At 41.8% G+C, this 26,365-nt stretch overlaps 1 protein-coding gene across 1 annotated transcript in view; it reads right to left on the bottom strand.

Moving 5' to 3' along the window:
• The window catches only part of FOXO1 (forkhead box O1), a 93,587-nt gene extending 69,942 nt beyond the window's left edge, over positions 1 to 23,645 (bottom strand). The window contains exon 1 of the mRNA XM_066380967.1: positions 22,583 to 23,645. Within this exon, the coding sequence (XP_066237064.1) occupies positions 22,583 to 23,215 (633 nt within the window). The 5' untranslated portion in view covers positions 23,216 to 23,645. The remainder of the gene's footprint in view (positions 1 to 22,582) is intronic.
• Between the last annotated feature and the right edge of the window lie 2,720 nt (positions 23,646 to 26,365).

Raw genomic sequence — 26,365 nt, 5'->3', positions numbered from 1 at the left:
ATTATTACCCCAATTTATAAATGAGGAAACAAGTATAGACAAGAATTTCACTCACAAGTAAAGGAAGTCTAGATTCTAAAATCAGACATAAAATTCCCAACTAGACAGCAGTCCGTCTAGTCTTACAAAAGGCCCAAGTTGGGACTTCATTCTTGACCTGAGTCTTTCCCTTCCCAGCTATCAAATTTAAACCAACTCAAAAAATGTCAGTCTCATATTTTCTGCCTTTTATATACTCTGTTCTATGCTAAAGTAATAATAGCTACCATTTATAAAACACTTCCTACATGCCAAACACTGCACTAGAACATTTCATATTTAATTGAATTATTACAACTTAGAACTACTATTTACATTTTTTACAGAACAGTAAGGTTGACTGCCTAACTGACAAAGCTGCTAAGTATGAAAGACAGAATTCAGCCTGACCAAGCAGTGGGTGCAGTGGATAGAATGTCTGACTGGGATGCAGAGGACACAGTTTCAAAACCCCGAGGTTGCCAGCTTGAGCGCGGGCTCATCTGGCTTGAGAGCAGGCTCATCCGGTTTGAGCACAGGCTCAACAGCTTGAGCGTGGGGTCACTGGCTTGAAGCCCAAGGTCGCTGGCTTGAGCAAGGGGTCACTTACTCTGCTGTAGCCCCCAGGTTAAGGCACATATGAGAAAGCAATCAATGAACAACTAAAGTGCTGCAATGAAGACTTCTCATCTCTCTCCCTTCCTGTCAGTCCCTGTCTCTCTCAGTCTCGGTCAAAAAATAAATTTTAAAAAGACAGAATTCAATCCAAGCTCTTAACTACTCTAGAATATTGACTTCCTCAGCAACTACTGACTTTATGAAATTAACTATCAAATCTTTGGTTCAGATAACCGATACTACCGAATTTCAGAAAAATTTTATTTTTAATCTATAAATTACCGTACTTCCTTACGTATAAGACACACCTTTTTTGGAAAAATTTGAGTTTTAAAAACTGTGTGCATCTCATACAGTGGTTGTAGAAGTGTGGCACTTCAAATGCCATAGATGGAACTGAGGACGGGGCATTATATGAAGACAGTGATTCGTCATCAGACACAGATGAAGACAAGCTAACGGATGGGAGTTTTGACAGCGTGAGGAGTTGTATGAATTTTACAAATAAAACCTGAGTTCAATAACTTGTGTGATACTTTTTTTTCCCAACTTTCAGGCCCCAAAATTAAGGTGCATCTTATACATGGGGAAATACATTAACTAAAGATCAGAGTAAATATTTTTGAAGCACCACAGATTAGGATCATCTCCAAGTTGTGATATACCTTTTTACACACCCTCCATTACTTAATGATATGTCTGCCCATTTTACTGTGTGTATGTGTGTGCGGGTGTGGGTGTTTTAACCGTTTTTTTAATTCTTGAAAATTTGTTTTTCTGCCAGCATGGTCCAGTGATAGAGAATAGAGGAACACTATGGTAGATTCTCTTCCTTTCCAATATTAGAAATATCATGAACTGATTTAACTTAGGTTAGTACAATGATAACAGTGAACCAGATGATTTAAAAGCCTGGACAATTATAAGGTTGCTCTAGAAAAACATGTCAAGCTAGATGAGAACATGAATATCATCATCATCTACAGAGGAATATCAAAGTGATATAAGGAAGACAAATTATGAAATAAATTGTTTTTATATCCTTGTCAAGAAAAATGTTACATGTTATTTTCTAAATGTCTATGTAATACCCATTATCTGAGGTACTTAGGTGTTTCCTGGGGCCAGGAAAGAAAAGGGAAGAATTCTGTCCTCAAGAGCTAGCAGTCCCAGGAGAGAAGAATCCCAAAGTCCTATGAGAAAAACTACAGCCATTATGAGGAATCAAAGGAAAGGCAGAGATCCCATTCAACTGGGAGGGAATCTTCCCAAAGCAGAAGGCAAGAGGTCACGTGGCAGAAGAAAGGAAGCACAGCAGGAGTGGGGCGTGGCCAACAGCCACTCCATAGAGGTGTAGGACTGCAGTGGGCTGGGCCGGGCTGAGTTCCAGGCACCTGGGATTTCAGAAGGCAGTCAATTCATGCCCTCTTAGGACAGTGATGAGAACAACTGAGGCTTCTCTATATTCATGGTAGGCTGAGGCCAGACGGCATAAGAATTCTCTGTAAGTTGTGAAGTCATTTAGTAGATAAAAAAATCAAGGGATTTCTAAATAAATTTTAATTTTTTTTTTTAATAAGAAAAAAAAGGATTAGTTTGTTTGCATAGAGCAGGATTTCCCAACCTTAACAGTACTGACATTTGAGGTCAGGTAATTCTTTGTCGGCAGTGCACCTTGAGCATTCCTGTATGTTCAGCAGCAATCCTGGTCTTCCCTCTGGATGCCAGGAACCAATCACTCCGCCACCACCACCAAATTCTGACAGTTACCCAGATTGTCAAATGTCCCTGAGCCAACTAGAATCTCTGGCCTAGTCTTGCACAGGAAGAATGTAGAACTACTTAGAATTCTTTTCTTGCTCCTTTCTATCTGAAAAAAATCTCTGCAGATAAAATGGACCAAGAACAGGGATAAACTTTGTCTTCTTATGTGGTAAACCCCAATCTTTCAACCCTCACAACAATCCCAAAAGGATTATTCTCATTTTACCGATGACAAAACCTATATGTAATTAATGTTGACCTGTCCAAACTTCTGCTAAATTCAACAAGCCTGAATGGATTTAGTAAGAGTACTCCAGGTTATAAACACCACTGTCCCAAGGAGCCCTCTTACTTAGGTAAACTTAGGTCCATTACTTTAATAAAACAAGTATTAATAACCTCCTACATAATCCCATGCTAAAATGACACAAATCCTGTCCATTACGAACTACTTGTTCAGGAAAAATCTAATGTACCATACTTCATACAAGCAACATATATAAAAGCAGTTGAAAGAATTGCTGTACGCCGACGTAATTTTTTAAAATCTAAAATGGGGAGACGGGGAAGATGAACAAATTTGGAAGCAAGATCCAAAGTCAAGCAATACCTGCCTCTGAAGCCAGGGCTATCACTGCCTCTGTACCACACTTCTCTCCTCATGCTTCTTTCAAAGCCAAGCCAAAGCCTTTCTCTCAGCAGGGGAATCCTGGGAGTTATCCAGGCCAACTGATGGACTAGCAAAAAGGGCGGCATTGACATCCCCAAACTCCCACCAATTCCAAGAGGGAGGTCTGGAGCAAGTTACATAGCCTCCCTTGGCCTCAGTTTCCTTTTGGAGACATTTCCAATGGTAACACAACAGCACTTCATATAAAATTTGGATGAAAGCTTGAGTACATTACTTCATCCTTGTCCCTTAAATAAGGGCTCAATAGCATTCGTGAAGCTTAAGCTCACCAAGGACACAGTCTTTTCTGTCTAAATGGGGCCAGTATTTGTTCTATTTGTCAGCCCCTAAAGCATCAACAAGCTGAGTCCATCTTCCTGTCCAAATCAAGTACTTTTCCTCCTTCTATGTAGTATGTGGAGGAATGACAGAGCCCAGAGTAAAACAGATAGAGCCCACCCATTTCTCTGGTAAGGAAAACATAGAGCAACTCCCTTTTGCCACACTGTAAGCCATGACTGGGTCACTTGAGTCAACTTCTCCCAACTGCTCATTAGTCATCAATACAAACATATTCCTCCTCAGAGGTCAAGAAAAGTCACTAACCCAAAGACTATCAAAGTAGTGTTTCATCTTTAAAGGTCTAACTACCTATAGCTGGATGAGCCAGCAAAGCTTCTGTCTTAGGATTGTGGACATGTGCATTAATTGTTTAGATTCTGTTAATAATTGAGTATCTAACCTATTAATTTTATTTTGCCTTCATATTTCCAACTTAAATTTAAATTCCTATTTTCTCTCCAAGATTCCAAAGATAATCATCTCTCTCATGTAGCAAAGTGAAGTGGTTAAAGAGTCTGAGATATACAGTAAGAACCCACTAGCATCTTGGGAAGTGGTTAAAGAGTCTGAGATATACAGTAAGGACCCACTAGCATCTTGGTTCCACTACTTACTGTGTGACCTTGGGCAAATGATTTAACACTGTGTCCCCGTTTCCTCATGTAAGAAACGGGAATACTAATGATATTTACCTTATATGCTTATGCAGTTAAATAATACATATCAAGCCTAATTCCAATTCTCTTATCCTCCCTTTACAGTATAACAGTGTAACTAATCAACACTGGCTTGAACCAATATTCTCTCAGGGAGAAGAGGGCAGAAAACCACAAACTTCATTTCAAAAATCTTAGTGCTTCTAATAAAAGTAAGGCAAACTATCAAGAACAAGTAAATTATCCAAGTTTATACAATCCAAAAACCAACCACCAATATTTGCAGAATTTCTTTCCAGATATTTCACATAACTGGAAATTGAAAAATACTTCATACAACTGAATCAGATTATATACAATTTTGTATTCTACTCTTTCATTTTGTCAGGTATTTTTCCACATCATCAGAAGCTTTTCCTAAATATAAGACGAGTCTTCCAGAATGCCCTTATCAAACCTGCTGCAGAATTAATAAAAAAAGTTTGGTCTAGTTTGGTGTTTTGGCTCTTTCTTTGGTTTTGATCTGTTTTTTACTTTAAAAATATTCCATATAACCCATAAACAAAAAATGAAAGCCCCAGACTCCCAACTACTCTGAATTTTAAGTCCAAGTTTATGGCCAAGTATTTACCATTGGCTAATACTAAAATGTACATATATTATGGCATAATTATACAGCTTCCTGCTCTGAGCACCTCAACCTGCCCTACAAGTACTTTCCAGTGGTATCATTAACCTCATTTTACATATGAAGAAGCTAGTAGAGCAGTGATAAGACTTCTCTAAATATGAATTATCAGGTTACCAATCTAGAAACTGAATCCAGGACTCCTAATATTCACTGCAGAATTACAGGCCTAGGGTAGGCTTATGAGGGTGTTGTAAAAAGCAAATGCTGTACAGAAGTCTGATAGCTTTGAAATGACCCCAACATCAGTTCTGAACACCCTAATGCGATAGGGGCATCTTTCTAGGGGTCTGAGAGAATAAACAAGGATCTTAAGTTTTGTAGATAACTGGCACTGGCTGGCCAATTATCACTGACCACAATTACAGGTGGGGAAATCAAGACAGAAGAAAACTGAAACACATCCCCATCAATCTGTGATTAAAAACAGACCCTTATCCTCTCTCTACTCAGCTCACCCCAATGGGAATCAAGTAGATACAGCTTTCTGTGGACTGACAGAATAGGAACATTGCTGCCTCCAACAGAAGGGGAAAAGTTACTGGAAGGGAGAGGTGGTATGGGGGATGAAAGGACAACCAATTAAGAGTCAAAGCTGATGGAGCTGGAGAAACTTTCATGATGTGAGATCCCACACAGCCCCCAAGAATGTGCCCGATTACACATTCAGCGTTCACTCGGGCCCTTCCCAAGTGGTTTATAGGAGGTACAGACCTTAGCCTTGGAGATCTCAACTCCCTAAAACTTGGTTTGACTGGCTCAAATCTATGTAAACAACAGATAAAATGTCTATAAAATTATTCATCTATAAAATTATTCACCCAAAATATGGGGGGAGAGGAGGGACTAGCAGCATTCTCTCATCCTTATTAAAGCACAAAGTCATACCATCCTTTGGTTTTAACGTCTTTTACTAATACAGACTACTCTAGATCATGATTTCACATTCTCTAAGACAGAAATTAAAATTTAAAACTTCAAAATGTGAAGTCAGTCAACACCATTAATCTCAAAGTTAATAATTTCCACATTAAACAGAGATGGAGCAGGAAGGCTGCAGAATTTGCTGACCATGACTAGAGACAGAGTTCAAAATTCACCACTGGAAAGTACAAAGACACTTTTTCTTAGCTCAGTGAGAACAGCTGGTGACATTACACACCATAGTAATGCTAATATGGCTGTGATTACTGGTTCTGCACCCTGGTATGGTTCTCTCCTCCCAAGAGGCAGATGTAGGTTAACTAGAGATCACAAAATGGGATGGATCAGGGAGTGCAATTCAGTGCAAATTGACACTTTTTTTTTTTAATTTTTATTTTATTTATTCATTTTAGAGATGAGAGAGAGAGAGAGGAGAGAAGGGGGGAGGAACTGGAAGCATCAACTCCCATATGTGCCTTGACCAGGCAAGCCCAGGGTTTCGAACCGGCAACCTCAGCATTTCCAGATAGACGCTTTATCCACTGCGCCACCACAGGTCAGGCTTGACACCTTGTTTAAAAAACTTTATTTATTCATTTTAGAGAGGAGAGAGAGAGAAGGAAGGAGGAGCAGGAAGCATCAAGTCCCATATGTGCCTTGACCAGGCAAGCCCAGGGTTTCAAACCAGCGACCTCAGTGCTCCAGGTTGATGCTTGATCCATTGTGCCACCATAGATCAGGGCAAATTTACATCTATACATCAAGATGATCCAACACAGGAAAAGCTGTTTTCTTCACTTCCCAGCCTACTTACCAATAAACCGAAGTTAACAAAAGTATCTTTCAAGACAGGCAGACAAACACAGTACTTACAGATTTTTATCTTAAAGGACTAGATAGAATACACAGGGTTGCTTCCATTTACAGGCCTGCTCAATGTGGGACTGGTAGCTCGTTCATACCCAGTGTGAAATACAGTAGCACCATCCTCAAACACTGCTTCCACTCCACACAGGCCACGCTGGTCCCAAATCCTTTCACCTCTCTTCTACGTCAAAGGGTGGCACAGCATCCAACCCTACCAGAAGCACGCTGTCCCTGGACCACCAACCCTACTGTGTCCTTCACTGGCCATTCCCCACCAAAACAGACTTGCTTTGGGGTTCTGGGTTTTGACAACATACAGGAAACTAAGTCTTCTGAAGGACTCATTAAGGTGTTAGGACTGGTTACCTGGGAAAAGAACAATGATGGGAGTTTGTTTCATGTACCTGAAAATAAACTAATTCAATATAGTTCCTAAATCTAGAACCAGAAACAAGCTGGTTATGTGGGAGGGAAGGAATAATAGGTGAACACACAGGCTCAATATAGAAATAAACTTTTGTGAAGATGTAGAAAAGGTTAAAGAGGGGGATAAATGGTCATGGAAGAAGACTTGAACTGGGTATAGGGAACACAGTAATAATACAAGTGTTTTTCAACCACTGGTCTGTGGACTGGTCCACCAGAAATTTCATCCTGGTCCCAAAAAGAGTTAATCACCGTAAAGTTACATGAAGATTATAGACCCAAGGATTTTAGTCGAATTCGCTTATGCTCAGGGTGATTACTGCCTTAGCAGTCCCGGAAACAATTCTATTTTCACTGGTCCCTAAATGTACAAAAGGTTGAAAACCACTGCAACACAATACACAGATAATGTATTATAGGACTGTATACCTGAAACCTATATATAATCCTATTAACCCATGTCATCTTAAATAAATTCAATAAAAAAAAATAATCAACATTCAGCAGTGTGAGATGTAGTAGTGTCTCAAAACACCCAAATGGTTCCTATATCAAGTGGTAGTTTTACAACGTGTTTACTCCACAATTCTTCACACCATTCTTTTACACAAATAAACTTAGCCTTGAGCCAAAACCCAAGAACTAAAGGGGAATGCCAACATTTTAAGATAACTCCTATACAGACAGCTTGTCAGACAGTAAATCTTCTACTTGTAAATACTTCTGAATGGGATTAGATCTATTAGTAATTCAGTGACCATTCCCAATAGCAGCAGTAAACACAACAGGGTTGTGATAAAGGAGAGCCAACAATGAAGGACCTTTAAAGGAACTTTTCACCTAATTTACATTAATAGGTGGGAGAAACTTATTCAAATCAACTATTTTAAATGAGGGTGCTAAAAATTAGAAGGAAAAAGCAAAGGAGGAGTTGAAAAAGTACAGAGGGGTATAGAAGATGATCAGAATAAAGTGACCTTATAATAGATGCCATTCAGATGTATACCCTCAAAAATGCAGAAGGCTACATCTGACAGTCTTCATTTAGTAGATAACTGAGAACAGAAAAGACTACAAGCCTACATTTTTAACTAATGTACTCTGGGTATTAGCCTTAGATGCGAAATGAAAAAAACCAATGAACAAAAAGCAAGTCTGTTAATGACTGGTTGAAGGGAAGGGGGGAAAGGGATTATGATTTCTATTTAAAGCAGTTAAAGTGAAAGCTGACTTTTGTGACTTTTAAAAAGGAAATACTATAAGACTGGCTTTAAGATTTTGCTCTACATCAAACTTCAGATATTTGAATTTCACAACAATGCAAAAGGGTTAATTTTTTTTATGGTGGTTCTGATTACATTCAGGAAACATAATCACCCATATAAAACTTCTAGTCATTAGCAGCAAATTCCTCTTTTCCGTCATAGTGCAAATGTGGTACCTTTTGCAGCTCTCTGAGCGGCTGATGCACACTTAGAGGACTGGGGAAGGTCATCACAAAAAGACATGAAGGGAGTTTAGTTCTTTCTACCATGTGTACGTAAAGGCAAACAGTTCAAAGGCCCTAAAATGTCAAGTTAGTCAAAAAACTAAGTTCAGATTTAAAAAAACTAAGTATTACAGCATTTTCTTAGTTTTCTGCACTCTTGAAGGCTCAGACTCTTATAACACTTGATATCTTAGCCAAAAGGCTGAGAAGCAATCAGACTCCTATAAAAAGCATGCCAATTAAACCACACCCAGCAGAAATAATTAATGCCCTCTTTGTGTGTTCCAATTTTACTTGTTTCCTGTCTTCCTCCACCTCTGGTACAAACAGCCAAATGTGTATTCCCCACACTATTACAGGAAACAAAACAAGGGGATTCCATTTAAATTGAAGGCTGTCAAATTCCTGGGCAGAGCCAAGCAAGATGTCAAAGATCATGCCCCATAATTGGCCAAACAAAAATACTATTAACATATTTATAGTCAGAATAAGTAATGATAAATCCAAAAACTATAACCTAATAAAAAACATGGAAGGGGCGTTAAAATTCAAAAGTTTTTAGGTCTACACAGGCTGTCCTAGTGACATTCAAGTTCATTTGCACAATAAACATAGTCTAGCAAGTCGTCATGCTCTGATCAGTGAGATCCTGATGTGATGTGCCCTGTGCAGGCCCTGCAGGAAGGTGGCTGCTGACTTGTTTCAGGCCAAAGTAACAAGACAGCAGGAACACCTCACCAAAAGTGGTGCACTTTTGTGCAAAAAAGGCAGTTCACAGTTTGCTTAATAAAATTCAACATCTGGGTTTTTTTAAGTGAGTCACTGAAACAAACAAATAAATTTAATAAGGAAGGTAACTAAAGGGGGTGGAGGAAATCTCCATTTTGAATCCCAGAGGTGTACTGACAGTTAAGGATCACAGAATTAGTCACAGAAGGAATCCTTCAGATGCATTCATTATCTTAGAATCTGAAATATTATTAGGAGTGGAGGAGTAGAGGAGGGTGTGGGGGGATAAATGGTGATGGACAAAGACTCGATGGGGGGCAGGGAGGTGTGGGGGAGGGTGGGAGGTGGGAAGCACACAACACGCTGTAGAGAGGTGCTGTAGAATTAGGCACCTGGAACCTGTAGAACTGTGTTAACCAGTGTCACCCTGATAAATTCAATTTTTAAAAAAGTTGTTTGAAACACAAATGAGGGCGGGGAGTGTAAATGAGGCTTAAGTGAGGACCTTGGGTTGTCAATAGCAGTAGAATAGGTCTCAGCTCAGGACTTCCTTGAGTTAATGTGCTTTCCTTTTCTCTCCTTGCCTTTTATATAAGCACAGGTGGAAGTCATGGTTAATCTAAAAGCCATAGCCATCAACAAACAGCTTGTCTTTAATTAAAATGACACCACAATCTCATCACAAAAGAAATTAAGTAGGGTCTTTCTATGAATACATTCAACATCTGATTTCACCCAGATCGCTTACATTGTTAAATAGGATCACTTGGCACACTATTTACTTTTAAATTCTTTCTTAGAAATATAATTTATAAGGCCCAGTAGCTCAGTTGGTTAGAGCACTGTCCTGATAAACCACAGTTGCAGGTTTGATCCCGGTCAAGGGACATGCAAGAATCAACCAATGAGTGCATAAATAAACGTATCGACAAATTGACGTTTCTCTTTCTCTCTCACACATGTCAATAAAAAAAAAGTAATGAATACTAGAATTAACTTCAAATATTCACCTGCCCATCATTTGTGGAGGGAAAAAGTACTCAACATAAATGTGGGCTACAACTGTATATCAATATAAAATTGTTTTATTCTGTATCTCCCACATATTCACCTCCTTTAGCTTAAAATAAAGCAATCGCACTAAGAAATGCAATGACACGAACTTCAATATTCAAACTACTTATTAAAGGTCGCGAAACTCAACTAATCTGAACAGAGTGCTTTAAAAATATTTACTCCTGAGTTAGCCACCACAGTGAGAAATTCAGATCATGAACAAGGGCCATCTCTGAAAGGGAGAGACAGACAGTGGGGAGCTAGTCCTTCAACACTAAACAGTGGGCAATGTAATTCTGGAAGTCTGTGCCGATGTCGGTCAAATAACTTTGTAAATATGATATATGTTTGCTCACTTATAGTTTGCATTGGGTGTGGGGGACAGACTGTGAGCCAGCAAAGTCATTATAGCCTAAGGCTTAGTTTTAAGACTAAGCCTTTTCCACCCTTTTAATTCTAAGATCTTTTCAAAACTAAGCTTTTTTCCCTGTAAGGTATTTTTCCCCTCCGAGAAAGAAGGAAGGAAGGGGCCGGAGCCCCAACCCGTGTAATAATAAAAGGCTTTATTGAGTACAGCGGGCATCCGCCTGAGGAGGTTCCCTAGCCTTGGAAACAGAGGCTAGGCAAGTCGCAAGGAGTGACCTGTGTGAGAGAGATTTAAAGGGTCCCTAGGGTGGTCAAGTTAATATGAGGTGGTGAAATCTCATTGGCTGACAGACAGTTGCTTTTTTCCAAAGGGCTCCTGGGAAGTTTCTTTTGGCGTGCTCGGTTGTGGGCGGTCCTTGCCAAAGTTCCTGGGCCTGACCTTTCCCCATTATCTACCGACCTCACATTCCCCATACCCTTGACTGCTGCATGATGTGGGGTGGTGCACTCTTATGAGGAATCCCATTTATGTCTCAGATAAGTGACTTTGTATCAGAGACTTCCTTATTTGTATATTGGTTTAAAGGTTTTGATTTCTACACTATAAAATGGGGCAGACCAGGAGTTTTCTCGCTCAGTTCCTGAAATTAGCATTGGAGAGGAGAAGCAGCCAAGATGGCAGAGTGCTGAAGGAGAAGCCAGTTTGGGTAGAGTTTGAACAGAGAGGAGATGAGGAACAGAGGGGCTGGTGAGGTAGAAACCTTTGATTCTAGGAAATTCAGATAAGTCAGTGGCTTTGAGAGTCCTGAATGGAAGGGAAGTGTTTTCCCACTGTGTGTATTTCTCGCCTCCCAGGTGCGAACTAGGATTAAAGCTAATGGCCCACCAGTTCTTGGTTCCATTGTTTCATTACCATCTGTCCGAATCAAATGCAAACCTGCACAAGCCAGGCGGCTGTGATGGTGGCCGTGGCTACTGGCTTTACAGCCAATATTGTTTTTAACTTCTTTTTTTAATTATCTCAATTCTGCTTTCCTTTTATTTATTTTCTTTACTGTGTTCTCAGTCATTATCAAAGGTGTTAAAATGTAACTTAAAGAAATGTAAAGCACCTTAAAGAAACATCCCAGAAATACAGGAGTACAGTATTACAGGCCTAACTACAGAGCAATGGGATCACAGCTGGAGAAGGATTCATGACAGAACCACCAATCGAGACACACCTTATTACAGAAATTTTTAACCCTAATAAGTTTCTTTAGTGTTAATTTTTAAATTATCCAAAGTACTTCAGAACAAAAATAGCAACAAAAACCACTTTGGTGACCTCTTCTAAAATGTAAAAACCATCAAATATTGCGTTTAAAATCAATGTTACATTATAATATCAAAGCCTGGATGTTAATACAAATACACATAACTATATTAATGTATTATAGTATATGTATTATATATATAAGTAGAAATCTAAGCACTACATAATTCTATTGCATGAATTTAAAAAGGGTTCAAAAAACCACCTTGGCACACAGGAAACAGAATAAGAGTATAAGAATCTTTCACATTCAATGTATGCAAATGTCATAATGAGCCACCAAGAAGAAAGTTAAATTCTCAAAGACTGAAGAAAGGAGAGACTTCAGTCACACATTATATAAAAGTAGGCTGGTCCAAAGGAAGTTTTCACATTCATTGTATGTAAATTTCATGATGGCTTGTATCCAGAGAAAAGGTTTAGGAAAAGTTTAGTGAAATACACCCAGCTTGCTGCTGAGCGCACAACTTCAAGTTCCCCCTGCTACCTCCCCCTCAACCTCCTTTAGAGAAGGAGATCCCTGCGGCAGAGAGGTGATGCAATGCTTACCTTACAGTAGCTGGGCTTCTCTTCTATTCAAATTACAGAACCACTGGCTGAAACTTGACACTGAACCCTCACTAGTGTGACAAATTAGTGATTCTGCAAATTAAGCCTCACAGAGACAAGAAGCTATATCATCTCTGATACAAACTGTGGTGAGTGAATGCACCTGTCTTGATGTATTTATCTTAATGCAATCCTACACTTAAAATTACATGAGAATAGCTGGAAAATAGCCCTTTCCCGTCAAAATAGTGCAATAAAATCCACATTTGAGGGTCACTACCTCAAGAATCTGCCAAAATAAGAGTCTCTAGTTAAACCGTATGCAGACCACTTTAACCTTGCTTCCACACAACCAGTCTGAAGTATTTGATATTTACTTGTATAGACCATTCCCAGATATTTATGTGGTTATTTTGTTTTCAAGCTTTGAAGGGCACATTTCCAAACCTAGGAATTACGTAACCCAATTATCACTTCTCTCTCCAAACGGATTTGAAACGCAAATGCATTTCTTATCAGACGCAAAATGACAGGTAAGCCCTTTTCTCTTTTCCCTTAGGCTCACCACCTCTGCAAAGATCAAGACCCTGCCTCCCATTCCGTCTGCAGGGATTTCTCACTCAGGCAAGACTGATCTTCCCTCAATCCACTTTACACAGGCTTCTGGGACAAGGTACTGGTGGACGAATGTGCTAATTTTCTAGATTAAAAAAGGAAAACTGTTTGGTGCCGGGAAACTGAAGAGGCAAAACTAAGTGCTTCCACGCCTCAGATAAAACTACTGAAGAAATAACAAGCTAATAACAAGATCTTCCTTATCTTCCCACGTAATCCAAACTGGTTCTCCCAACTTCCTCCTCCTGGCTAGAGTCCAAATAAGACTTAGAGGGTTATCATCACGCTCTTGGAGACTTTTTTTTTACTGCAGTTACAAAATGCAATCACTGAGCCCTGCACAGAAGTTGCCAGTTCAACCCTGGTCAGGGCACAGATGTCTCCTGCTCTCTCCCTAATCATCAGTAAAATAAACATTTTAAAAAAATTTCTTTTTAATGCAACTACTGAGCCTTCCCCCTTCCTGATGTCAGGTTCCCTTAGTTACTTTCAAATGTTTAAGTCAACAAACAATAGGGAGGCCCCTCACCAGCAGTGGAAAGGCAACAACTCTGTAACAACTTCAGGATCATGGTTGTAAACAGTGGAAAGGCAACAACTCTGTAACAACTTCAGGATCATGGTTGTAAACAGAAAAACAGGTTTTCTCAACTCTGATGCTTACTCAAATCTTCCCCTCCCCCTTACTCTTCACAGCTTTGCTTTCATCAGATGAGTGGGGCAGCGTTGAAGACTTTAGGATCATGGGGTTTAGTATTAAGACCAGTTCTGTAACTTAAATCACACAAAGAACGACACTGTAATTAAGACAACAAATATTATCTGGAAAGAAAATGCTAAAAAAAATATTTTCCTTTTAGGTCTCAAAGATCCAGAGATGTTGAAACTGAGTCACACTAAAAAAATGTAGCAGCCTCCAGCCTGTTCCGTGGCCGCCCAGTGGATAAAGTGTGGATCTGGAACACTGAAGTGTCCCCCGTCCCCCCCCCCGTCCCCCCCCTCCAAAACCCTGGGCTTGCCTGGTCAAGGCTCATATGACAAGCAATCAGGGAGCTACTAAAGGGAAGCTACTAAATTGAAGCAACTAACTAAACTCCCTCTCCTCTCTTTCCTCTCTCTTTAAAATCAATCAATAAATAAATAAAAATAGCACCTCCAGCTTGCAGGGGTGTGTAAGAGGAACAGAGCTTACTGCAGGTGACCCGGGAGCCAAGTCACAGGTGCCACAGTGCAGACCAATGAGCCACATGCTTTGTAAGTGGCATTCTCTTCTGAGAAGACAAATGTACCATCCACTGTCCCTAAGAATTAAACTCATGGGACTGTCAGTAGGGACAAGTTACCTTGATAGAAATAATCTGTCCTCCCAAAGATCTACAAATTGACCTCTGCCTCGCCTCCTCCTAAAGGGAGACAAGACCTTAAACATCTCCCCTTCGATATCAGAACCAAAATGAGATATAAGTTGAAGGATGATGTTTTACCTTTCTCTCTACTTATGGAATGAAGAGCAATGACAAGCTGCAATTTTGAACTTCACTCTATCTCCAAACAATAATGGTAAAAAAATTAGATTCGCACATTCCACACTACTTTCTAGTAGGTTTGACTAGTTTACTTACCTTGACATCATGACACAAGTGTGCTTAGGAATGTATTTTGTCCACAAAGAGGATAGCTTAATAAAACCGTACAGTAGTGAGCTATTCGGTCTACTTTTGTTCCACTGTCCCCCAACCCCACCATCTGTCTTAAATAAAATACAGTCTGATAGTAAACTAGCCTTCTACATTTCTTCAATACTTGTTATTTCCAAAATAGTTAATAAGTTTTCATAAATCTGTATTTGTGTCTTTTGACATACCACAATACTAGTTTTTACTGCATAAACCCATCACCATAACCTAGTCAGACCCTCTCAAAGTACTCTGAATACATTCGGTTTTGCCAGGGCTGCTTGGCATCAATTTTGGATTCAGCCCACCCAAATTTAGCCTCCTCTGGATCCAATGGAACATCTCATTATAATCTTCTTTATTCCCATACTTGGGTTAGTGGGTAAAGATCTATTATATATCAATGATATCTAACATTTACCTAATGCAATATTAAAATTGGTAATTTAAATTTTAAAGCACCTTAAGTCAATATAACTTTCTCTCACAACTGCCCTGACTATATTTTGAGATTGTTAACTAACTTCAATCTCAGGAATTCTCATTTCTATTTAAAAAAAAAAACACAATTATATTCAATAGTGATTTCTTTGTGTGAATCATTCACTCCCAGAGCATGAAAGTTAATCTTAAAGAACTAAGCAAAACGTCAAATATTTTGTAAATGCCTACTATTCATATTATTACATAATCTGTTCCATGTATTACCAAATTCTATAAGTCAGTTTAAATCAAATGCAGTATACTACCAAATAATATTGAATGTAAACTGAAATTGAAAAATAATTTTTTTAAAAATTCAGTATACTACTGGCTTTAGATTGCATTTCATGGGCCTCTATGTTTGCACATGAGTGTTCCTAAGAAGCTGCATTTAAAAAACTAAAATGTAATCCTATTTTTACTTCTTCTATTACAAAAACAGATAATTTCATAGGAAAATGTGGTCTTATACCACCCACAATACTACTTTCATAATAAATTCCAAATTCAGTCTGACAAGACTCTCCTACCTGTACTTTTCAAATTTTCTGTATTTAATGCATCCATCACTCAGAGAAACTGACATTTTCTGTTTTCATGTCTTTATGAATGCCAGTCCATTCATTCCAAAAATAAATTTAAAAAATAAGATGAACTGCCTCAGCCAGATAGCTTGGTTGGTTAAAGCACCATCCCCAAGCACAAAGGTTGCCAGTTCAATCCCTGATCAGGACACATACAGGAACAGATCTTTTTACTCTCTCTCAAGTCAGTAACATTAAATTTTTTAAAGTAAGATGGACTGATGGGTAGAAAGATGGATGTGCCCGTGGACAGATTTATGATAAAGCAAGTACAACAAAATGGTAGTAGCAAAACTAGGTGGTAGGTATATGGGTGTTCAATGTAAAATTCTATCAACTTTGCTGAATGTATAAAATATTGTATAATAAAATCTTGGGAGAATAACATTTCATTTTCAAGGCCCATCTCAATGGCCAACACAGAACTCCGTTTTTCTCGAAGGCACTTAAACTCTTTCTATCTTGCTTGATTCATAGTTACTTACATGTCACAACTAATCTCCCTAAAGGGTACAAGTTTGAATAATTTTTGTTATTCAAATGCATCTGATATATCTTATACACAATCATCATTCAACAAATGGGAAAAATATATTTTGACCATCCTCTGAAAACATAATTGCTGTTCTTTAGTTATATTAATAGACTTATTCTCACACAATAGACATTATGCTCATGTAGAACACACAGGAAGCTGAAATATAAAAGCCCATGTTTCAAGAAAAAAATTTCCCCCAACCATACATTTATAATGTAACTGAGACACTAAAACATGCAGGAATTTAAGTTAAATTATAATACACAGCAGTATGAATTAAGAGTTTACCAAGCATTAACTCAGGGAATGCAAAAATGCCTTCCAGCACAGCCAAGAATAAAAGTTGGTGGAACTTAAGCCTTGAAAACTAAGCAAAATTTATGGAATTTCCAGTAGAAGCACAGAAGACCCAGAACAGGATGGTCTAAGCCTGAATTAAGAGCTAATTTAGGGGAATGGTTATAGGCTAGAATGTGAAAGTCTCGAAAAACTTGAAGAAAGAAGAGTTAGCAGACTAGCAGGCACTGAACCAGTAAGAACGGAGTGCTGAAGATAACATCCAGGTTTGAAAACTAGGGAAGAGCTAAGCAGACCATTAACCAAATCTGAGAACTCAAGACAGGAACCTCATCTAAGAGGAACAGGAAATACAGTGTGCTTGGGTTTACACATGTTGAATTTGAGGTGAAAGTGGGACATTTATGGCCTTTAGTTGGAGACACAGAACAGTAGAGGGGTAAGTCATCTAGAAGAGAACCAGAGGAAAAGACCACAACTAACCCCAAGGTATACTCATGATGAGCACAGAGGGGGAAATCATGAGTAAACCAATTAGAGAAGTCAGAATGATGGGTAAGGATCAGGACAGTACAATGTAATAGAGTCCAAGAAAAGAAAATATCTCTACAAAGGGGATCATCAATAGAAAATGAGAAAGAGGAAGACTCAGCCCCATCAATGCCAGCCTTCATGATTTACTGACCATAAAGAGTGCGGCTTCGGCAATCATCCAAACACAGACTTTGGGACTACAGAAGCCCAGCACACAGTTCTGTCTCACTGTATTTTTTTTTTTTTTCTGTAATGAATACAGCTTGAAATAAAGGATATGTTGAATTTTGTCCTTAAATAATGCATTTAAGTGAAAATTCACTAAATAATAAACTGAAAAGGTGTTACAGATTTAGCATTCTAATTTTACTTGGCTTAACAGCAAAACTTTTTATTTTCTTTAGCTTATATCAAAGCTATATAATTGATGAAAAGGAAATTTAAATAAGGAAGGTGGCCCAAATGCCTCTCATGTGGCAAAGATAACTCAACTGAAGACTCAGTATTTAGAGTGCTTTACCCATAGATAGGTTGATAAACCATAATTAGATTGAGCTGGGAGTAAAAATGCCAGTGAAAAAAAGAATTTTACTATAAGGTTGAACCATTATGAAATCACCAGCATATAAAAATGTATTCTATTATTTCATGTTCCTTTGAAGACCACAAATTCTCTGCAAAGAATTTCTGTGCCACTGATGTTTTCTTAGTCCTTATCAGAAATTAGCAAAAAGGGAGAATTCTTCCACACTATAATAGATTTGTATATCCATTAGAATACAAACCTGCATCCTTTAGACACCAAAATAATCATTTTTTTTAAGTTCATCTGGTCCTCACTGTTTCATAATTGAGAACCACCACACCAACTTCAGAATTTTGTAAGCACAGAAAAAAAAAAGATGGTTATCTGACCCAGGGAGGCCCCAGGGGATTTTGGGTAAGTCTGCAAGTTGTACCTATGAAGTCCAAAGCAAATCCTGATCTGCAAAGAAGCAGGACTGAATCCACTCTGTGCTCATTGATGCTCCTTACATTTGCAGACTGCTTTGCTCTCCAATAACCATAGGGTTTATGTTGCCTTTCCAAGAGTATTCCAGGAAGCAAAGTTATGGCACACACAGAGACCAAAACAAAAACAAAAGGCTGCCCTGGCCAGATAGCTCTTTTGGTTGGGGCATTGTCCTGATGCACAAAGATTGCAGGTTCAATCCCCACTCAGGGTACATACAAAAACAGATCAGTACTCTGGTCTCTCTGTGGCCCTCTATCTGTCTCTCTCTCGCTTCCTCTCTCTCCAAAATCTATTTTAAAAAATTAAAAAATAAAAATAAAAAAACACCATGACCCAGTAAATTCCCATGAAGCCAGGGCACTGGGTAGTTTCCAAGGGCAGAGTGTTCCAGAAAAATACAAATAGTTCAGGCTTCCCAAAGAAATTCCATGCAAATACAGACAGCTGCTCTCTTAAAGTCATGCAGGAATGCAATTTGGGAGCTTGAATGAAGAGCAAGCACAAGGACAGGAAAAATATTTCCAGCCTATTAGGAATTCTAACTAGCCAATCAGTATTATTTCCCCTCTTCTTCCTTTCAAAAGTCTGCTCAGATTCCCTGGGCAAGGAGCGCATGATACCTAGCAATATTTGTGTCTGATGCATTTCAGTAATTTTCAGGTCTCCACCAACTTTAACCTTTTTAAAAGTTACATAAGATTCTTTTCCAATATTCAAAAGTTTGCCACATTAAAAAGAAAAAAAAAAAAGGCTAGGTATCCTTCAAAAATAGAAGCCACCCCTCCCACCACATCTCCCCAAGGGTTTGCCAAAAAAAAAAAAAGTGCAATAAAAATAAAGTTCTTATGAGTCTCAATTAAGGCATTTATACTTGGCACCTAATTTAGAATTTCTGAACAAAATATCTCATCCTAAGACATGTTCGCATCAGTTCCACACAATTTTCAGCCTTTAGCAAATAAGATATGCTTGGCTGCATAATCCCATTACCCAATTTTAATTCTTTTTCCTCATGCTCCCTTCAAAGGCACATATTACAAATTTCACCGGACTGTAAAAAAGGTTTTCCTTAAGGTAATTTCAGTAACAAACTAGACGTTAGCCTCACCAGGATTCTTTTAGTCAAATGTGACTGCAACAAGAAAGCAGCCATCTTCTGCCAGGGAATCTCTGTGGCTAATTAAATTACTCACCTACAGCTTAAAAACCCAAACGACGGAAAAGCTAAATTTACATCTTTTTAAACATGTGTTGAGCCTTATTTGAAGCATTCTTTTAAACTAAGAGTTCCAAATAATATAAAAAACAAAAAATAAGAGTCAACTCAAAACTGCCATTTATTGGGGGGGGGGGGGGGGGGGCAGAACTCACAATACTCCCAAACTCTAGAAAGCTTTCTATGTGAAAAAAAAAAAACAGGTCATGGAAATGAAGTTTCACTATTTATAAATACTGCACATGGTTTAAAAGATCCCAGGTTTTCCAAGTCTTAGCTTCTACTTTGTGGTGTGTAACCTTACGACAGTCTTAGCCAATGCTAAACAAGTGTAAATTTAAGGTACCATCCCTACAAATACAAAAGGTACCAGTATGTCCCCAAAAGATAACCAGTATTTAAGAAACTAGAAGTTTTTAAGCTAACAGCTTTCCAACTACTCTGTCCATGCAAATAACTTTCAAATTCTCAGGCAGGCCGTAGGAAGTAAAAAGCACAAGAAACTATATTTAATTAAAGATTCAGTCTCTAATTCCCAGTAGTAAATCACAGGAAATACTTAAGTGTTCCAAAGCAGCCTCTCCTCAGTCCTAAAACATAAAACTGTTAAGTTTTTTGGTTGGATTTGCATTTTAGAACTGAAGTTCTCCGTTTTCAGAATCTTTAAAACAGAAGAGTCTTTCAGATCTGAGTGAAATTTTGTTTTAACAAGTAACTCATTTTTATGAAAACTCTAACCAGAAAACAAGATATGAGTTAGAACATTTCATGTTGTTTCTTTTCTTCTTAAAATACCCTTTTACTCAAAGTGAAAATGCACTTGCTGTAATCTGATTTGCACAAACTGACATTTTTTTTTATTTTACTTTATTGATTGATTTAAGAGAGAAAGGAGGAGGAGGAGGAAGGAAGACCAACCAAGCTATCCCACCAGGGCTCAACTGACTCTTCATTTCACCTGAAACATTGACTCACTTGAGAATGGCAGCTGTTCCCTCCCGACGCCCCACTAGGTTTCTACTGGGAGCTGCCATTGGGCCTCCAAGTTTAGACAGATAATCCTACCACTTAATAGATCTGCTAGCTCTGGTAAATCAATTTAAAAACAATAATCAGCCTGGCCTGTGGTGGCGCAGCATCGACTTGGAACACTGAGGTGGCCAGTTTGAAACCCTCGACTTGCCTAGTCAAGGCACATATGGGAGTTGATGCTTCCTGCTCCTCCCTCCTTCTCTCTTTCTCTCTCTCTCTTTCTCGCTCTCTCCTGTCACTAAATAAATAAATAAAAAATCTAGAAAATAAAAAAATTTTAATTTAAAAAAATAATCAAATTATAATTGCACTTGGGAAAAATAACAAAATGGTTGAGGGATGATTTAGCTTTATTATCTATTTTTAAACCATTAATCTTAAAAGTTTAAGTTCTATTACTTAAATTAGTTTAATTGTACCCTAACTTACCATTTGAAAGGCTAAACTAAAAATCATCCCAAAACTTTGCTCAAGAAAAGCACAGCAGCAAGTTTAATAGGTTGTAGCCATTTCCAAAGAAGAGTAAAAGAACAGTGTAACTACAACCTGTACCTTAAATGGCAAAAAAGACTTTTTTTTAAATGGTAAATGCTTTATCAAAGCTCAAGTAAGATTCATAGATAAGCAAGTAAATAGTTAAACTCAAATGTTAAGTAAAACTAGGTTTGGCAGACAATCCTCACTTTGTGACCTTAAAAGATAACAGGGTGAGGAAAAAGTATTTACAGTTGCTCATATGAAAAATAATACATTAATAAGAATACAACAATAAACTCGGTGTTTCAAGTACAACTGTAAACCTACTAAGGAGCCACTTCACCTTTTTGAAACACTTGGTAAATTGCATGGATGCCTAGTATGGGGTTACAAGTAATAACGTCAAAACAGTTTGGAAAAAATAAAAAGTCCTGTTTCCTTCTCCAGGTTCTTCATCACGATGTGAATAGCTTAACCTTTTTGACACACAATAACCAAGGGATGACTGTATGTAAAACAACCGTGATGTAACAATTGCGCAGCAAAGATTAAACTGTACATATAAATTATGATTATCTTTATTATGCTGTACAGTCAGTATGAGGTCCTCGGATCTGTACCTCCGTGCTCCGTGTTAACACTGAGGTGGCAAAACGACAGAGAAGGTACACACGTTCCCAGCCCGGGACACCCAGTGGAGCTTATCCATGCCTAATTAAAGGCCTGGGACCATGGCCGAGGCCAAGTGTCCAAGTACTTCTTCGCGTAGAGAAATGCCCGCCGCACTGTTCCGCGGCCGGGCCGAAAGCCGCGCTGGCCCTTTAAAGGCACTCGCTTCCTGCACCCTCAGCCCCTCCTTCGCTGTCGCCAGCTCCCGCCTCCACCCGCAAGGGTCACACTTGAACTTTAGCTCTCCCCACGCCAGCCGGCGCCACAGCTCTACAGGCCGTGGCCACCCCACTGCACGTGTCAGATGCGCTACCTCGGACCTCGGGCTCGGCGCGCCGGGTTTCCTGCACTCAAAGCCCCTTCAGTTAAAATCAAAACAATGCAAAATGCACACCAGCCACCAAAAACTGCGCGGCCAACCCCCACAGACAAACTCGCGCCCTATCTATGCCCTCCACCTGCAAGCCTAAATCCTTGCTGGCGGGGCTCCGATGCCCCCTGCAGAGCCCGTACCTGCCTAGCGCGGCGGAAACGGCTCCCGGCGCCCCCAAGGCTGGGAGGTCGCGCGCCGTGGGGCGGAGAAGAGCACCCTCACCCCCGAGATTCTGGAGGTTAAGGAGCAGCTGCGGAAGTCCGCGAGGGCCGTGGGTGACGGAGGAGCTCCCAGAGAACCCCTTCTTTCACTGACGAACTTTTCTGCCTGCTCTGATGGCCACCTCTTGGCGTACTTTTTTCACTACCTTTAAAGAAGCCCGTTCCCGGTCACACTCCAACTCTCGTCCCCGCAACCGATCCCGGGCAAGCCCACGACCCACATTTGCCAATTCCCGCCCGCTCCCTGCACGTGTGCCCTGCACTTTCAGGACAAGCAAACTTGCCGCCACTTATCTGACCCACCGCGACCTCAGGCGCAGATAGGGGTCCCCGCGTCCCCTCTCTGGTCCGGCCGTGCGCCCCGAGGCTACTCACCTTCCAGCCCGCCGAGCTGTTGCTGTCGCCCTTATCCTTGAAGTAGGGCACACTCTTGACCATCCATTCGTAGATCTGCGACAGCGTGAGACGCTTCTCCGCCGAACTCTCGATGGCCTTGGTGATAAGATCGGCGTAGGACAGGTTGCCCCACGCGTTGCGGCGGGACGAGCTGCTCTTGCGGGGCTGCCCAGTGAGCGGCCCGGCAGCGGCGGGGGGCACGGGTGGGTGCTGCGACAGCGGTCCGGGAGGCGGGGGCTGCGGCGGCGCCTGGTGCAGGCAGCCCCCCTCCGGGCTCTGGAAGTCCCCGCACAGCCCCCCGGTGGCGGCAGCTGCCGCCGCCACCGCGGCCGCCGCCGCGGCCGCCGCCACAGAGCCGGGCGCCTGCTGGAAGTCCCCGCTCTCCTCCAGCAGGCTCAGGTTGCTCATGAAGTCGGCGTTGACAGCGGTCGCCGAGGGCAGGCCCGCGGCGGTGTCGGGGTTCCCGGCCCCGCCGCCCGACGGCGCCGGGCTGGAAGTGGCCGAGTTGGACTGGCTAAACTCCGGCCTGGGCAGTGGCCAGGTGCACGAACGCGGCCGCGGCAGCGGCTCGAAGTCCGGGTCAATTTCCACCACCTGGGGCGCTTCGGCCATGGTGACCCCCGCCCCTCCCCCAGCCGCGAGAAAGCTAAGAAGTAGAGCGCAGCACTGGGGGCCACGGGGGAGAGGGCGCGAAGACCCGTCCGAGACTGGGGACGAGGTCGGTACCGCGAGCAGACGGAAACCGGGAGGGAGCGGCAAAGTGGAAGCGCGAGCCCAGAACTTAACTTCACCAGTCCTTCAACATCTAGACTCCTGTGGGTCCGCTGCACCGACGGGACGGCAGGCCAGGGTCGCCGGGCCCAGGAAGCACCGGCGCCGCGGACCGGAGGACTGACAGACGCCGCGCGCGGGCCGCTCGCTCTCCTCCGCGGCGCAACCACGGCGCTGCTGCCTGTTGAATGTGGCTGCGGGAGCGGAGGTTGCAGCTACTACGCGGCCGCCCGACTTACGGGATCTGCCGCCACCCCCCGCCCGCGGCGGCGCGCGCGCCGGCCCACCCCTGACTGACAGCCCAAGAAGCCAATGAGCGCGTGGCACCGCCGCCCGGGCAGCCAGTGGACACTGGCCTGGGTGGGGGCCGGTTTTCCACCGGGAGGCGGCAGTGGGTTGGTGGGGAGCAGTGGGGTGTTTCTCTCTCTCTCTCTCTCTCTCTCTCTCTCTCTCTCTCTCTCTCTCTCTCTCTCTCTCTCTCTCTCTCTCCTTCCCTCTCTCCCTCCCTCCCTCCGTTCCTCCCTCTCTCCCTCTCTTTCTCCCTCCCTCCCTCGCTCCTCTCTCTCTCTCTCTCTCTCTCCCCCCCCCTCTTCTCTCTCTCTGGATCTGTTATGATTTTCTGATAATTCTCAAGTGTTTCTGTGAGTCTCTCGCTCTCTCAGTGTTTGATTGCTAGGAGGCAAACGAGCGTGTAGGCGACAGCGACACTTTGTTTACTACTAAGGTGCAAAGCCGAGTGTACTCGGGAAGCACCAGAAGAACGAGTCGCTCGCCTAACCTCGACCTCCTTTCCCGACCCAGCCGGGGACGGGGGGACACGCTGCGCTCCGGGGCCCTGGGTGGGCGGGCGGGCGGGCGGAGGAGGCCTTGCGGAATTCTCAATCGCCCAGCTCTGAGCTCCACCCACGATTTCTTTGCAAAGAAACGTGGGGCAGCCGTAGATTTTGTTTTGGTGTTTTGGGAGTTTTTTTCTCCGCGATCTGTCAAGTCCTCCCGCCCCTAATGGGCCGCGCACGCCCCCCGGCGCCGGGGTTGTAATGTTCAAGCCCACTTGTCTAGCACCCTCCCACCACTCCCGTGCCCGGAACCCACCTGTCCGCACCCGTTAGCTGAGTCTCTGCGGTTCGGTCTAGTGCGGGGCCAGTCGTCCGGCCCAGCACCCACCAGCCAGGTTTACTCATTCTATTCTTGACCTAAACGGCCAGAAATCAGGGGAAAGGGCGAATATAGTCTTATTTCACACGCACAGACAGTCCCAAAGGCATCCTAGACCTCATTCCCTCTGTAGGAACCTCCACTCCTGGGCGGGAACCTCGGGCTGTTCAGAGAGTTGGTCTAGGGACGGCGGGGAGAAAAGGAGCGCGTTTAGTTAGAAACTTGTCACTTTATTACTTACCCCTAATTAAATTTAACTGTTTGATTGTAATTTCTTTGCTATTTAGACTAGAAGTGATGAGGTGTTGACTAGTAAAAATTCAAGAGCCTTGGGGCACACAACCCTGCCCCACCCCCCGATCGTAATATAGGCTGCTTGCCACGTGCGTCAATCAACCCACTCACCCCACCCCACCTTTCCCCAACTGGGCTCCAGGTTCAGGACGTCCAGTCGAGATCAGTGGGGCCAAACAGTGAAAGACAATGGCCCTTGTGTCTTAGGGAGCAAAAGAAACAGTTTTCGAGTTTTTGTTTTGTTTTGCTTTGCTTTTTTAGGAGAAATATGGAAGGCATTTCCTTTCAGAGGGATGGGATCTCTTAGAATGAAAGATTGACAGTAGAGTTTTAAATATCTTGTCCAAAATGACAGCTCCCTATTCAGAAGGAAGGAAGGGAGGGAGGGAGGGAGGGAGGGAGGGAGGGAGGGAGGGAGGGAGGGAGGGAGGGAGGGAGGGAGGGAGGGAGGGAGGGAGGGAGGGAGGGAGGAAGGAAGGAAGGAAGGAAGGAAGGAAGGAAGGAAGGAAGGAAGGAAGGAAGGAAGGAAGGAAGGAAAACTTTTTCTTACAGGTAACTACAATTGAAAAAATGGCATCTTAAGGAAATTAGGCCTCTTTTGCCAAAGTTTGGAGATTTAAGAGATTTATTTCTTCCTCTACATTCGCACTGTCATTTCCCTAGTATACACCCGTATATAATTATAATCCATTATCACAACAGCTTCCTACTGGTGTTGGGGGGGGGGGGTATGGTTGTGAGCCGGGTGGATTGAGGATAGCGTTGGTTCACACCCTCTTCCTCTTGTGGTCTCTTGACGTTGGTTATCAATTTTGAACTTAAAGGCCTCCTCTGCCAGCCGCTAGGGGACCTCAGTAACTATGATGATGAGCTTAAAGGAAGGTCTCCAAGTCAAACTGCTGCTACCCTCAACCTTCCAATTAAGTTCTGCAGAGGCAGAAGCAGGATCCAGATGGCCGCACCCTACAAATAGGCGGTGCTCTAGTGGGTCATTCTTGGCAACCAAAGCCAGCTGCAAATTTGGCCATGCCTTCATTTAAATTACGGTTTTTCAGGGCCTCAATCGGGTGAGGGTTTGGTTAAGGGAGTTTTCTGACGGACTGCCCAGATCCTTGAATTATTCTGTGCCATCCTGCCTAATTGTTTTTTTGTTTGTCACCGCTTGCTTTACTTTTCTCTTCTGTAAATTTTGACTTGAAACAGACACAGAGTACCTACAGGGCCAATGTCCCTAACACATGGTTCAAAATACTAAAAATATATGTTAAAAGGTGTTTATAGCTGCCTACTGTAAGTGGTGTATGTATCAATTTACTGAACTGTAGGAAGCAGGTGAACTGTAGCATACTTGTTTCCAATCTTTAGCTACCATAAGCTATTCTGTAATGAATAACCTCATATAACTCAGTTTGCATCTGTCCAAGTATATCAATAGGAAGAATTTCTGGAAAAGCAGTCACTGGATTAGCACTTTTAAATTTGAAGACTGCCGCCAAAATTGCCCTCCATAAGGGTTGTATTAAGCTAAACTTTCTTTTTTTT

The sequence above is a fragment of the Saccopteryx leptura genome, chromosome 4, assembly GCF_036850995.1.
Source record: "Saccopteryx leptura isolate mSacLep1 chromosome 4, mSacLep1_pri_phased_curated, whole genome shotgun sequence".
Lineage (NCBI taxonomy): Eukaryota > Metazoa > Chordata > Mammalia > Chiroptera > Emballonuridae > Saccopteryx > Saccopteryx leptura.
This window is presented reverse-complemented; position numbering and strand designations above follow the sequence as displayed.